At 39.1% G+C, this 16,407-nt stretch overlaps 1 protein-coding gene across 1 annotated transcript in view; it reads left to right on the top strand.

Annotated features, from left to right (window-relative positions):
* PKHD1 (PKHD1 ciliary IPT domain containing fibrocystin/polyductin) overlaps window positions 1–10,531 on the top strand; it is a 255,473-nt gene extending 244,942 nt beyond the window's left edge. Inside the window, exons 65-67 of the mRNA XM_084515709.1 lie at window positions 3,816–3,971; window positions 5,383–5,517; window positions 9,572–10,531. Coding sequence (XP_084371835.1) covers window positions 3,816–3,971; window positions 5,383–5,517; window positions 9,572–9,927 — 647 coding nt within the window. The 3' untranslated portion in view covers window positions 9,928–10,531. The remainder of the gene's footprint in view (window positions 1–3,815; window positions 3,972–5,382; window positions 5,518–9,571) is intronic.
* The last annotated feature ends 5,876 nt before the right edge of the window (window positions 10,532–16,407 follow it).

Below are 16,407 nucleotides of genomic sequence, written 5' to 3'. Positions count from 1 at the left end.
AGCTCAAAACAGTACAGGTGATCTGAATTTATAAAAAGGGAAGTAATCTTTGCTTGCATGAGGTGAGCAATGCAAAACCTCTGAACAGCCAGATTTTTGCTACATGTCCAAACTGGTATCCTCCAAGCAGCAAGTGAGCTGGGTAAGTACTGTACTGTTCATTTAAGATGCCCAAAATGAAGATGAGTTAGAAGAGAGAACTATTACTACAGAGAGGTATCTCTTTTTCTTGGATTCCCTAACCATGAACTTTCCTACAGTAATTGGGTACATAGGCAAGTTAAGCAGCCAGAGCAAACTTTTTTTCCTGTAAATGGAGTCTCTTTTTTTCTGCCTGTTCTTTGTAATTTTCCATCTATGCTCCCAGTCAGTTTTTGTACTGCTTTTCACCCACCGTTTGGCTGCACCTGGCCATCTTTATGGGTGCAGCAGGTTATTCACACTCAGAGCATGCCTCCAGGACTGGGCTCTGCTCAGGGTATCCCTGACAGTTTACAGATGTGACATCAGGACCTCTTGAGCCACCATAACACTGAAGGGGCAGATGTGGTTATACCTCCTAAGAAATACAAGCTGAGGGGGATGTTGGCATCTTGGGCAATACCTGAACTCCAGCTGTTAAAGGCCTCAGGGCATCTGCATGAAACAAGCACCTGCACAACTGTTTGGGGGCCTGAATTTATCTACAAATCTGTCTCTGAATGTATATAAGGGTCAAAGTGCTGATTACCTGTCAAGTCATTGAGAAGCAGGAATGTGATCTCTGGCATGTAGTTCAAAAACAAATTAAGGTATAGGTGTTGTAAGCCCATGCGTAAAGTTTCTGTTCTGGTATTACATACATATATATATATAAAAGTATAACCTGAGACCTACCGGGTAGAAAGAAACCTAGAGGGATGGATAAAATTTCTCCAGGAGAGGTGAGGAGGTGTGTGTGCCACTGCATACAGACCTGATGAGGCCTTGAAATACTAAGATAATTTTGTTTACCTATATTCAAAATCATCTCAAAAAGAATAGGTACAGAGAAGAATGAAGGTAGGAATCAGGATTTTTTAATGAGAAAATTCAAATATAGTATAGCTTGGTTAAGCTAGAAAAAAAATAAAAGGGCAAGTACATCAGATGGTTGAAGTAACCAAGTGGAAGTGACTAATGAAAAAATCTGAACAAAAAAGTAGAATATCACTAACATTTAGAGTGCATTGTTCTGAACAGCCTATCTTAATAGATAGGAATAGCTTAGAAATATTCTTAGGAATAGATCAATTGCTTTTAGGTGGAGCTTGATATGCTTATAGATGGTAATGTGTAACACAGTACGGATTTATAACACAAGAAATCCTTTCTTATCCTGGGATTAAATTAAGATCCAGATATTTTATTTTAGAAACCTTTGCTCCTCCCAGTCACAAGTGGCTAATCAGCACTGAGTGCTTCCCATGGCTTTGCAAAGGGAGAATTGTGGTGCAGGGAATACTCGGAGGTGGGCCTTTTGAGGGGGAACATATGTCTACTTTGGGGTGGATGCTGCCGAACACCCACGGCTCCCATTGCCTTCACTTCAGTGAGAGCAGATGGAAAGTCAGCACCTCACAGGATCAGACTCTTTAGTGGAAAGTGCAGCTTAATGAAATGTCTTTTGAAAGCTATTTCAGGGAAGTCACAAAATCTTCTCTCCTCTGAACAAAGGTCAAATAGAGATCCCTTTATGAAACATTTAGTCAGTCAGAATGTTGCAAAGAGGTGTTTAAAGCCAGCAATGCATACAGCTGCTGAATCTGTGTAGGTATCGCCTATGTAAATCAGAGCGTTGTACGCTTTTAATATCAGTTGTAAAAGTATACAGCAAACAAGCAATCCCCTTTGCTCATTTGTAATGGGGAACCATGCTGGAGTCAGAATAAAGACTTTTATACTTTGATTATCATTTGAGACAAACAAACAAAAATTAAACAATCAAACAATAGAAGTTTGGGACACATTTTCATGAACAGCTTTCTGGCATAGTTATTCAGGCTCATGCGATTTGGAGACGGCACAGAAGATGCCGATGATGCTGAATGCAATAATCCCAAGTGGCTTAGTGGTAGTTCCTGGGGAGAGAGGGCTATTCATAGCACTGCTGCATAGTCTTGCTCCTCATTTTGCAGTAATATTCACTTAACTGATATGGATCCCAGTGGGCTTGATCCATCCACTTTCTATTTAAACCAACAGCAGTCTACTTGCAGACTATTAGTGTGAAATGCAACCTTTAAGAACCTGTCTGTGTGGTGTCCTTGATACCTGTGAGATTGCTTCTTTCCTCTCAGTTGAAGCTCATATATGATTGTATCTGCAGGCAAATTTTTTCCAATTGGAACATGCTTCTCACATTGTTCTGATGAAGCTCTGCTTTGTTCGGGTGGACAATATTGACACAAAGCTAATTAGTTTCATATAAAAGTACTTACAGTACTTACCCTAGTCTGCAAACCTTCATCTGACAGTGCTTCTCATTTTTTTTAATGAATTGATGAAAAAGGTTTTAAGACTTTTATTAAAATTGGAACTCAAACAAGTAAAAAAATATATGCCCGTTGAAATGATTAAAATTGTGAGGTTTGGACTGATAATGAGTCTTGTAATAATGTAGGTAATAGGTTGATATGCAAATCTACATCCTTCAAATTGGTCTATCGTGAGTACCGTGATAAGTTTTGTTAAAATCCTGCTCTTCCCAAACACATCTCTGTTCAAAATGTCTTCGGAAGTTGTCCAGAACCCATGCTAAGCCCAGACTCTGTACGGATATTTCTGTGGAGAATCAGCCCAGATACATATATGCCAAACAATTTCTTCACAGTTGAAATTTTTGCATTAATTTCTCACACCTTAGCTGCACCAGTACTGTTGAAAGTACTGGAATAAAAAAAATTATGGGGGATCCAAACTCCTATAGATTTCTGATTTTGGAGACAGCAGTGTTAAGCATTGTGTTGGGTCTGTCTGAGCTGGAGTCACCTTCCAGTCTTTGAAGCTCAGATGCTGAAACCCTATTAACTCTTGACCATGGAAATTTTGAGTAGTGGCTGCTTTGATTTTGATTTCATTTACAGAAAACTGTAGGATCTCTGTGTAAAGAGCATTACCCAAATCTTGTGTGCTTCCAAACACTAAGTGTTTACCATGCTAACAGCAATGACACTGAAACTTTTTGTTTATATTTGCTCAACGTCAACGTCAACGTCAACATGGTGAAAAAATATACATGTAAACATGTTCACCAGCAGTTTTCTGGCTCAGCTTAATGCTAGTCAACGTTTCTAAATTTCCCACAACTTAATGTAAATAAGTGATGAATAGCTTGCAAAAATTGTGCATGAATTAGCACCTTTCTCATTGCAACCAGCTTCCCTGTCTTGCTAGACAGAATATGAACATTTTCTTGCATGAGCTTGATCTGTTTTGTCTCAGAAACAGGTTCTTTGTGAACATATTTTCTAGGCTTGGTAATCGACTGGACAAACTCATGGAATAAATGCTAAGGACTGTTAAATACAAAGACACTGACTCTGCTTCAGGATGCACTGAATGTTTGAGACATACATTGAAGAAAAGTTGTTAAATATTTGTCTTGTGGGGAAATATACCCATTTCTAAATAAATGTTGTTGGCTAATGTTAGATATGGGGATGGAAGGACATCTGGACTGTTCCTGAATGAATTTTTACAGCAGCAGCATTGTCAAAAGTATGTAGCCTAGTGTTTTCATTGTGGAATGAGTGTCCTTACATTTGTAATAAACTCTTACTGCTTTAAATTCTCAGGAGCAAAGTTCACTGTGCTGTCTCAGCCATTTACCATCTTCCCTGTGCCCATGGGAGAGAAGGCCAGCTTGATACTTGTTGTCTTGCTGAGTGCAGTAGCTTCTGCATTCATCCTCACTCTTGTGTTCTGCTGGTTCAAGAAGAGCAAAAGCAACAGTAAGTTGGAAATGTCCATGAAAATTGATACTTGTGGATTCCCTATTTCATTTGGCAAATCTCTTAGGAGGCTACAATAGGATTTAGCAGCAATGGCAAGGCAAACTTGGCAGAATTTTTAACACAATTTATGATTTTTACATGAATATAGCCCAGTTGCTTTCTTTTTCCTAATATCTTCTGTCTTTGGATAAGTCTCAGAATAAGTTTGTCTAGTTACGTATCTCCCCACTCTGCTGTTCTAACGACCCTTTAACTTGTTTCCTCCATTTGTCTCATGAACTTTTGTACTTTAACTTTTATTATTTTTTTATTTTTTGACTTGTTCATGGGTACAATGGCACTCAGAGAAAGCTCTGAAGAGTTCATTAATTAGCAATATAGTTCATAGCTCAGGATTATGAAGTTTTGTGCATATAGCAGATGACTGAGTCCTGGCTGGAAAAAGTTTTAATTCTATGTGAAACAAGATGAAAATTGGGTTTCTATAGTGCAGATAAAGAACTGAGAAGCAAAGAAAAGCTGCTGCATTTTCCTGATAAAGGGTGACATAACAAAACATTGCCACAGTGATGTTAATGTGAAGCCATGGTGCTTACCCAGGACCAGTGACACCTGCGCTGTGAATGCCCTAGAGGCAGTGGCAGAGCCATGCTCACATCCCACACCACGTTATCAGCATCACGTGTGTCAAAGTGGTAATGGGAGGGATGCAGCTTCTCTGGAGATCTTCCCCTAAGCAAATCCACAACTCCATTAATTTGTCTTAAGATTGCTGAGTTCTAGTATTGACATTAAAACAAATATAAGAGGCTTTCCCAATAGAGAAGGCATAAAGGGAAGAACTGAAGATAAATGCATGACTGCATATGTTCGATGGCTTGATTCCCAAATAGTCATCTTAAACTTCTGGATATGTTGAAAATTACCAATATTTTGGCCTTCCAGATGTGCTAACTGAAGTTATGACCTAGCCAAGTGTACAGGGAAGACACAGTCGAAAAGCCAACAAAGCTCTCAGATTATACATCATTTTAGACCCCTATTTCCCATTGGTTTCAAAACCTCCTCGGTAATTTCACCAGATTTTTGCTTCCAAATAACTTTGAAAATCCAAGCTGAGGATTCTTACTGCTAAATTACATCATGAACACCAGCTGCACTAAGCTCTGAATTTCTAATATTATTGAATATGGTGACAACACAAGGAAAGATTTTACCTGAACAGACAGGTTCCTAAATAGCAAAACATAAGACATGATCATTAAAAAAACTCTCTCTGCTTTTGGGCAGAAAGAATACTTCTAGATTACCTTGCTAATTCACCAGCAATAAATAGTTGCTTGAATTAATAATTGCTGTTGAGCTGAGGATGCATTGGCAGTGATGTGACTGATATGCTTCATTACAGAAATGAGGACTAAACAGGCTGATATACCACGAGCCAGTACCAAGGCACCCCAGAAGCAAGCACAACATCATGCACCTCGCGTCCAGCCTTGCTACAATCCAGGAGAGAATGAAAGTGGTGTGCCTGTAGCAAGAGGTGAGACTGCAGTTTGAGAATAATTCAGATCTTTAAAGAGTTGGATATCAAAAAGGTTGGTTTAGGTCTCTTCAAACTACAGATTTGTATCAGGTCAGTGACACAGCTCTTCTCCAAAGGGCTATCAGTTTGTTACCTCCTTTCATTCTCCCTGGAGTTAGTCTACTTGTCATTGCAAACATACTGTGTGAAATCTAAACTCCACTGAGGGCAGCAGCATAATCCCCCTTTAGCTCAATGAGTCCATGATTTCATCCAGTGTTCTTGGAGCAGGGTGGGGACTGTCATTCCTCCTGCCCACTACACATGCAGCAACAAGGTCTCCTCCTGCCAGGGGTCCAGGAGCTAAAGTAATAACAGAGATAGCCACTATATGAAGCTCAAAAAGCTCTGGACAAGCTTGCAAGATGGGGAGGACTGCACTGGGGTATTCTGCTGTGCTGGAAAAACCACACAGGGCTCCTTTGTACAATTCTCAGTAACCTCCACCTCTTCTAGTTCCCTCTCATGGACCTTCATGCCATGCTTTCCCAGCAGCGAGTCCAAGCCAGCATCCCAAAGTGGCTCCATGGCCACTGTTTTGTGTCCCCCTTTATTTCCTAGCATCACTGCTGCTAACGCTCATCTTCCACCGACCTCCTCAAGACTTGTCTTTTCATCTTCTGCTGATCAAACACAACTTCTGAGGTCACTGAAAAGCAGACAGCCTCAGGGACGTGTGGCTGGCAGGATAAAACACTGGCTTCCCTCTCTGAAAGTGTGAAATGTTCCTGGAGTGGTTATTCTGTTGTGGCTTTTTTTGGTCTCACCTGCCAACTGCACGGATCTAAGGGCATTCGGATAACCCTGCTGAACTACCCATTTACTCTGTATTGAGAATTTCATTTTTCTCCTTCTTCCTGAAGTGTGTGGATTACATAAGAGGCAGGAAGAGGCGAGCTGCAGTTTTATCTCCTTTTAATTAGCATCCATCACAAAAGCAGAGGGAGAGAGAGAAGGGGAGAGGAAATTCTGCAGTTTATGTGTTTTGATATTTGCTGTACTCCTCCAAAACACAGCATTCAGCTGTGTGCCTTAGGACACGTATCTGCTATAAATTCATTTTTTATCTAATTTGTCTGAGATCTAAGCTTCCTGTGGAGGTCTGAGATCAAAGGATCTGATTCTGTCTGATGTCGGCTCTGACACATAATGCGTGCTGACTTAGTTCTGTCTATAAACTCGCAGTGGGAGGCTGCCATTCTCCCTTGGCACCTTTACATAGTGAACTTTCATTTTGGCTGGGGAGGCTGAAAGGTACAGCATTGATTGGAGCCATCGTGTAAATAATTCATGGAAAGATTTTTTTGTCAGAAAAAGGCAATCCAGCCACTTAAAGTCTTTTAGGAATAGTCACAAGACAAAAAGATTCCCCGATATGTTCAAATCTGAACAAGGATAACAATATCTTAAGTGAATTTAATACATATGACTTGGAAATGTCTAATGTTTGATTTCCCTGTATTTAAAGTACTGTTGGTTTTGGAGAGTGAGAAGAAATCAAAGCTGAAGTCTTTTTGTTTCATTTCTGCTTTACAGTTGTTCCCCCCATAAGAAATCCCACATTTCTAATACAATTAAGCTTTTGGAATCTTAATTATTAATCGCTGCAGTAAGTCTTGCAAGACAGGGTTTCTCTGGTAGTTGATTATACAATGCAAAGACCAATGGAGGTAGGGTCCCTGGTTGTTGTCTCAGAACAAGCAGCTGAGGATGGAGATGAGGAAGAAAGTCGTATGAATAGATATGCAGTATTTCAGAGGGAAGGGATCAAGGTATTGCTCTGTCTGACTGTGGTGTAACAAAAAAAATCTCTTCAGCTTCACATTATGATCTTGGTGTTGAATTAAATAACTTTTGATTGACTAATACATGGCTAACAGGAAGACACCTGGAGGTGGAGGGGCATATTGCTTCTTTTTGTACTTTATTCAGGTGGCTTTTCACTTTCATCATAGGAAAGTTGTATCCTACACTAGTTTGCATTTCATGGCTTATTTTTGCAGTTTTGAGGCCTAATCTATGCCCCATTGCTGGAAGTGATCAAAGTCAGGTTGGATGGGGCTTGGGGATTGGGCACCCTAATCTAGTGAAAGATGTACCTGCCATGGCAGGTAGGGTAGACTGGATGATGTTTATGTTCCCTTATGATGCAAACCATTCTGAGATTCTATGATACTCTGATTCCATGATTCTATGATTCACTTCTTATATTGAGTATTGCTTTAGTATGACTTCCTGTTTTTTTTGTTTTGTTTTGTTTTGTTTTGTTTTGTTTTGTTTTTTCTCAGTGAAGTCTTTATCACTAGATTCAAATGGAAGCCCTTCTTTGATTCTAACTAGTCCTGGCAATTTAGAATTCTTCTTATGACTCTTATTTTGTATGGAGATATAGAAGCACAGAATATCCTGAATGTGAAGGAACCCATAATGATCATCGAGTCCAACTCCTGGCTCCACAAGGAAAACCCAAAATCAGACCATATGTCTCAAATTATTGTCCAAACTCTTCTTGAACTCTGGAAGTCTTGTTGCCATGATCACTGCCCTGGGGAGCTTGTTCCAGGGCATGACTACTCTCTGGGTGTACCCTCTACTTTATTCAGACTTGATTTTGATGTCTGGTTTGTGTTACTGCAAAAATAAAATTAGTTCCTGAACATCATTCACTCCTCCTCTACCACCAAAAGATCTCATGAATCTTTTTGGTTACCGTACTTAAGTGACCTGCATCTCAAACTCCTTTCCCACTACTGCCCAGAAATCGTTGTTTACCTGAAGAGGGTCTCCCACTCTCCAGAAAGGGTCCTCATCTCTTGTTCCTAGGTTGCTTAGATCATCTCCTCCTTCCTGTCTACCAGCTTGTCATTCTTCCTACTGTGTACAAATTCCATTTGAATTAATTTTAATGTCAAGTTTCAAGTTACTGGTGGAAACACAGAATATCATCCATTTTATTTGTAGTTCCTGGTACCGCAACACATCCTAGCGTCTAAGAATTATTTCCCATTACTTTTGTCCTACAAATCCCAAGTCAATACTTCATCTTTGAAACTGCTCATGTCCAGAAAACTTTTAGCCTCCTCCAGTAATTCAAACTTGTTTGATGAGTCCTATTTTCAGAGTTGAAAATGTCACCTTTGAAGATAAAGAGGGTGGGAATACATACCACAAAATAGCATTAAGATTTGGTGTAGATGATCAACATACTGTTTATATGTAAAAAGAAGAAAGTTGAAGCTGGTGATGTATGCAATTAGTACTTTAAAGGAGTCGATAACCCAATATTAAGACAGCAATGAGAAGAAAAACTGTTCTTTACAGAAATATGTGACTACTGAAAATTTACCAAGAACTTTCCAATTGATTTCTATTATTAGGAATTAGATTATTAGGATATAAACATTTTGTATTTACACATGAAATATGTATAGTATATATTTTGCATTTTCAACAACGATTTAATAATTTTTTTCAACATCATTTTTAAACAATGTTGCAGATTACAGGCTCTGCCCTGAGCAGGATTGAAATGTTGGAAATTAAAAGTTCTCCTTTATACTATAGCTTTATTTGTAGAGAGTTGATATGTTTTGTAGATGCATAGTATTAAAATGATTTTCATTGTTAGCAATATATATTTAATATATAAAATACATTATATATTATAATTAACAAAAATAATTAATCAGCTGTATTTTATACACTTTATTATTGATCATTTATTGGAACATTTGATGTCATCAACAAATGCCATGGAAGCTATTCATGTATCAATAAGAACAAAGCAGCTCTTGTGTTTGCTGTATTTTTTGGTGGAAGCAGCTTATGGTTATTGGGTTTTCAAAACTTGTTTTTGCCAAAATTAAATCCTGTGGCTAGTTAAAATAATTTTCCATCAAATAACTGCTTTTTCTTAATGTCTTTAACATGCAGTAAAGGAATGGAGGGATAAGGAATGTGAAACTAGGGTCATAAAATTACTGTAAAACTCAAGCAAGTTTTGCTTTTACAGAAATGGAAGAAACAAGAGTAGTAGGACATGCTACAGTACAACTGAAGGAGCTGAGCCTGCAGCCCTGTGAAGCTAAGACTGTGAGAAAAATGAACACTCTTCAGCGTAAGGCAAGTAACAGAGACATCTTTTCTGCAGCCAGGAAAAGTGACAGTCATCAACAGCAATGTGGAGGAATGTCTCCTGGTGACTCTCAGGAACTTCAGCAGCCAACAGTCCAGGTGTGCCCTGCCCAGAAAGATGTACCCAAGCCTTCAGGTGGTTACAACAAAGAAAGAGAGGAGTTGGATACTATGCCCAAACCTCAGAATGATGTCAGAGAGCAGATTGTCACAGGAGCAGCAGTAGAAGTGTAATAGAAGTCATGTCAAGTGGTGGACTACTGACAAAGCAAGCTTTGCCTGGCTTGCAGTCAGTGCGAAGTTGAGGTTTTTGTCTCCATGGTCAAACACCCATATTAGCACAGAGAAACAAACTGTTGTGCTGTGCATATACAACTAAACTTGTGACCTGGTTCTGCAGCCAACAGGGAGACTTTGGCCACGTCTATGCTACTGAACTGTCTTAGCTTCCAAAACAAGCAGGTGCGACCACGCAGCCTGTTGAGAACAGTCCTTGGCTTCTGATACCTCTATTAACTCTCTCTAAGACTTGCTGGGAGGAGTGCTAACTGGGTCTGGCCAAAAGCTTTCAGGGATTAATTAGCCTAGCAATTCAACTGCAGATAGTGGAGTGTCTGTGCCTGTACCCTGACCCTATTTAATATACTGACACCAATGTAGTCTTAGAAACTAGAGCAATACTGATTGGTATTTCTGTGCATGTACATATACATACATACATACATATATATAAGAATTTCCCCATTTCTTCCCATCTTCCCTTTCAAAGATCTTCAGTATGTGTGTAAACCTTTTCCTTTTCCTGAGCAAAACCAAATAAACATGTATTCAACTTCCATTTCATGAGCAAGTGCTTTCATGCTTCCCTAGTTAAATCTGTGCTTAAGAATATTTGTTTTGTTTTGTTTCAAAATTAAAGTGTTTTGTTGAGTTAGACCTCCACCATATCATTGTTTTCTAATACCTTTAAATCACCAGCTTGTTATGAACACTACTGTTTATGAGTGATAATAACAATACCGATGTACTTCAGCTGCTCAGAGGATTCCTCCCTGCTTTGCTTAACTGAGCTGGAAGATGAGGAACTGTATTATACCCTCTCTGTACCATAAACTTCTTGGTTACAAGGTGCCCCAGTGGCACAAGATAAATTTTATACTCATGTGCAGGAAAAATACTAATGTAGGAAGATTAAGTTTCTGGCCAAATCAGCTGTGGAAGAGAAGGTGAGAAACCTTGATTTGAAAACAAACCAGGCTTCAAGCTGAAGGAGCTTAGATGCCAGTGCTGGTTGGTGAGCTACTCAGTTCTCTAGGCAGAAATTTGTCATTCCAGACTGTAAGCCCTAAGAGAGCCCCAATTATCATCCTGGCCATTGCAGAAAGTGCCATTGACTTCAAAAGTTGTAAAGTATGTACATGCACCCTGGGCCTGAGCTGGAGTGAAGCTGTTGCTTAAGTTGTGAACAGTATGCAGAAATTTAATGAGAAAACAGATTAAATCTATGGTGATATAGAAAACAGTCTGGCTCCTGTTATCTGACCCTGCTATGGTTATCTGACCCTGCTATGATTCATTTATATTCCTTGAGGATGCTCTTCACTCATACAAACTCCCAAGCCATGCACTGTCTGGGCTTTCTGTGGGTAAGATCCAGTTGGATCAGGCTGGATCATGAAAGAATAGTGCTTTATCCCTGATTCTCATCATCTTTAGTCCATTAGTGCAAGTACAGCCATAATGACCAATGCACTTGTATGATCCCATCCACACTTCCCAGATAATGTAAATGAATCCTGTATGAGAAGCACAGGATTTAAAATCCTGCTAAAATGATGTCTCCTCTTCTGCCTCTGTATCTGGAAAGGCTACGTATCAGCTGTGTTGCCAAGAAGTGGGATCTGGTTGTTAGCTGTTCCCCATGAAATATCACTGGTTGGCAATAGCCTACAGTCATTTTTCTTGTAGGTGCCTGCATATAAGAAATGGTCAGTATAGGTTAGTTTGATATTCTGTGGCTCAATTACATGAGGACTTTTTGATTTAATTTATATTCCTGCTTTAGTATGAGATGATTTTGGCCCCCAGAGAAACTCCAGTTTATGGTGGAGTTCAGATAAAGACATAAATGACACACACATCAGTTAGATGAACCTCATCCTGCAAGCTCTAGTGGATGCAGGTCTGATGTTAGCCATAAAAGAATATATAATGCCTTTCCCTCTTGTTCTTCCTTCACAATGTGATGGTTCAAGAAGGCCTTAGATGAAAGGATGGAGAGTGCCTCTGTTTCTGGGAGAGTACCTCTGTTGCTGTTTGGTTCTGATCAAAGAAATAATTGAACCAACAGAACTGAAAGGAAGAGCTGATTTGTCTGCCAGCTTTTGCTTCAGTTTCATCTAGATTCAGAGAGACAACTCTCACTTTATTCACATTTTGGGATATTTTAGATCCATAAATGATTATGGCCTCTCTCTGGTGTCTCCACTGGAAGAAAGCTGCTCTACTAATGCAGTGTAGTCCATGCCAGGCCACCACAGGTAGATTCACCAGCATTGGACCCTGAACTATATTGAGTTTATAAGTATAAGAGGGTGCATCTTGAAGAGATGTCCAGGCTTTTTGAAATGATTTAGAGACCTTTTCTTTCCTCCAAAGCTGATGCCCAGATTTACTTTCACATGGTAGTAGATCCTTTCCTTTCTGAAGAAATAAGACTTCTCCATCTCCTAAACTCCACTCTTCTTAAGTAGTTCTACTCCTGGTAAGTTACTTTATCACATCCAAGTGTGATAGCAAATAATAATTAGAAGTGTCAGGATTTACGCAAATTACATGCAAATAATATCGAATGTAAATGATATGCAAAAATATACAATAGAGCCTCTTTTTGGAAAAAAAATCAGACATATTGGAAACAGTTAAGGGCTTTAATTAATCCTTTAATTCATAATCCAAGCATTTATCCATACTTTGTTTACAGAATAAGTAATGTCTTGCATGTCTAGACCTCTAATGAAATAAGCAGGGCTAAAAAATCTTTAACATTGTTGATCTTGACTTCCCACACTGCTGTGCATTAATTGAGTGGGTGGTGGAGCATGGGAATGAAGTGGGGAGAAAGTGAAAAAAACATGATGAGAATTCAGTACAAACATGAAATGAGCCCTGAATAAGTAAGAAATTGAAGGGCTCTTGTGTTATGTATGGGAAAGAAATCATTGTGGTGATTAGAGATAATGATGATGTTTATAACCATCTAGTGGTTGAAGAACATGGTTAAAGTGAGGTTACATCTTTTCTAAAAATACTTTAGACTTCACTTACTGTTTTTAGACTGATATCAACAGCACCTGGATGAAATGGGATTCTACTCCTCTGTGGATGGTGCAGATGCAGACTTGTTTTGAAAATGTTGCCACCTGGAGAGGCAAAGATAAAACAAGCTCTTGCTCTTCCAGGAAACACATGGTTAGAAGGACAGACATATCCAAGCTGCCCCAGGATGTCCTCGGTGAGGAGAAGGAGAACACACATTTCATGTCCAAAGCCAAAAACTTTGTTTTACAATAGTTGGAATACCACCTCGGCCTGTGGGACACCTGCATATTACAGCTTCCTGCCATCAGAAAGTTTGGTGATCCGCGGCGTGGATGTTTTATGGGCAAGTTTGGCAAGTTTGAACATCCAAATACCCCTTGATAAGGAGCTGTTATACATCCTAAAAAACAGTGCGAAGGCATGGTAAGGTAGGAAAGTGGTGGAAGGAGCCAGATGGAAAACCCACAGTGCAACATGTGGGTCACCCATGAGGGAATGGGGAACCTTGGTAGATTTGAGATTATGACAGACTTCTATAGGCATGTCATGGTGAAGACTGATGCTCTAGCACGGCCCACATTGAAGTGAACTCTGCAACAGACACTGAGCCCTTTCACAAAATCTACTAGAGAAGGCCTGGCAATGTACTGACCTCCCCACAATGAATCCCAGTGAATCCTTCAAAGTGCAAGCCAAACAAATATTACAAGGACTGCATCTAACTGTGCAGAACCATTCTCCAAGACCCAAGCTCTTTCTTGACAGTCATTTTGAATGTCAGTGAAATTTGGAAACTTTGGCTCTGCTGCTGTCAATGACAACAATTTCATTGAATTTGCTGTGTTTTCGGTGTCTACATTCTCTGCTTGACACCTTTTTCTGTAGACCCATCTTCAATAGCACTTGAACTTTATTATTTTATATAAGCCTGCAGCTGTAAGGATGCCTTATTTTTAAACTGGCTTTTCAAAATTCCTAGACAATACTATGGTTAAAATCATCTCTCCTTCTCCCCCCTTTGTGGAAGTGGTATTTTTTCCTCTTATGTCTGAAGTAGAGGAGTACATTACAGACAAATTTGCCTAAAGCTTTGGGCCAGGGTTGATGAGACTTCACGAAGATACAGGAGCAGGCACATGGATAGAAGAAAAGAAAGCCTGTGAAAAATTAAAATGACAAGGCTGGTTAGGGAGCGGAGATAACTGGTGATGTAGTAAAATTAATTACAGTCTGGGTTGAAGGAATTGTGTGCCTAAGACAAAATTAAAAAAAAAAAAAAAAAAAAAAAAGAGAGAGAAAGAGAGAGAAAGAGAGAGAAACCAAATAACAGCAATGAGATTATAAACCCTTTCATCATCTCTATATGGTATAACTCCCAGCCTCTATTTATTTTGGCAGTAATTTCTATATGATAAGAGGTATAAATGGCAAATACAGGAGGGAAATGTCCAGTCAGAAGGCTTTTCTCTGAGGTGCTGATTCTGCAATGAAGAACCTTATTGAGAGTGGAATTACACAAACAAAATATCCACTGGACAAGGAAGTGCAATAGAAAACCTTTGCTTTGTCAGGAATACTGTGTGATGCAGTACTTCAAGGGTAATTATGGGTGTTCATCGACATACATATTCATAGAACTTTTTGAGTTAATTTTTTGCAACCATTATGCTTGTGTCAAGATGTGAACAGATTCTAGCTTTGTACTGACAGAAAAATCCCTACCAAAATGTAGGAAATGTTGAGTGACTATTTGTTATTAAGATCAAACATTAAAAAGGTGATGGCAAGAGCAAAAGCAGGATCTTTCCAAGGTTTCAGAACACACTGGCAAGGATCCTTGGTATGGTGATTTCTCTGGATATAAAAGAAGTAGAAAAACTGGAAGTTTAAATGTGTTTTGAAGGAGAGATAGGAGGGATGTTTAGAGAAATATTTACCCTCTGCTTTTTTTTTCTTTTCCTTTTTTCCTTTTTTTTCTCTCTCTCTCTCTTTTTTTTTTTTTTTTTTTTTTTTTTTTTTTTTTTTGATTCTGTTCAATAGGGAGGATAAAAAGAGTGGAGAAGAAGGAAATAAAAATAAAAAGACACAACACTTCCAAACTGGTAATATGTATAAATTCATGCATAAATTATATGTATGCATTTATTATAATAAATATATATAAAATATACTCAATTATATACAAAATACATATAGAGTTACTAATTTTGCCCTTACCTTTATGCTTAAGATGAAAATTTTGACAAAATAAGCCAAAACAAAATGGAAAATGGTGTGAAGGCAAATGTGACTCCATGTGAACTTTTGATACTTTCTCTTGTCTCCCGTGCAGTAAATAATGTTCTCCTAAATTACTCTCATAACATCTTGTCAGTTTTGTCTCATATGTTTTAGTTCATAGCTTTTTTTCCCTCACAACATAAGATAAAGGAAAAATTAGTCCCTATTATTGATGAATCTGTCTCAATTTGCAGTTATGAATAAAGACTGTGGCATATAAATGGGGTAAACCTCTGAATAGTTTCCATGTTGGATCAAATCAGACACATGTACTGAGGGCTGCTGGTGTTGGATACTTGGGGAAGAGTAAGAAATACAAAAGGAAATATGAAATGAACCTTCCCTGGATTTGACCTTAAGCAAGAAGAGACTTCTGGGACTGGTGGTTCCTACAAGTGGCCATTGGATGGACCTATTGTCCTGCAACATTTTCTGAAAGTGTAGCCTGAATTATTATTTATTTCAGCTTTTATTTTAAATGTACTGCCTGATATTTTCAAGATTTTGTTGAATGATGAATAGGGAGTAATGCTTACTCGTCTTATTTTTGAGATGCTATCTGTCCAGCATATTCCTCATCACTCGGCTCTTTCCCAAGTTAGAGTCCCTTGGGGTGCAGGGATCTGACTCAAAATTCAGCTGAACAAATGAGGGGTGACACACCCCAGGAACAGAAAAGGAGAACATAGACCTCCTGAAGAAGGACAAATCCCTGTCTCTGGATTTGTGCAGTTAATCCTTATGCACATGGGGTGTTTGTCAGAGTTATGAGCGATATGTAAACTGAGTGAGGAGTGTGTGCCAAAATGTTCTGCTGGGGTGGGTTTGGGTCACCTCATTCATTTCACAGTAGGTCATTTGTCCATCACCAGAGACAGGTTAAGTGTGGCTGGATTAATCTGTGCTTTCTCTCCCACTGCACCTCTCCATTCCAAAGTACATTAAAGATGAAGCTGGTGCCTAAAACACGCCAAGTCTTGCAGCCATCAAAGGGGCGATGCTAAAAATAACCCACCCTTGCTCTCCCCCACTCCCCCCGACTGTGTCTCCACGTCTAGGTGCTGACAAAAGTTATTTGTCGTATTCCCTTCATTCGGTGAGTGACAGGAGACT

This window comes from Aythya ferina (genome assembly GCF_964211825.1).
Source record: "Aythya ferina genome assembly, chromosome: 3".
In the NCBI taxonomy this organism is placed as follows: Eukaryota; Metazoa; Chordata; class Aves; order Anseriformes; family Anatidae; genus Aythya; species Aythya ferina.
This window is presented reverse-complemented; position numbering and strand designations above follow the sequence as displayed.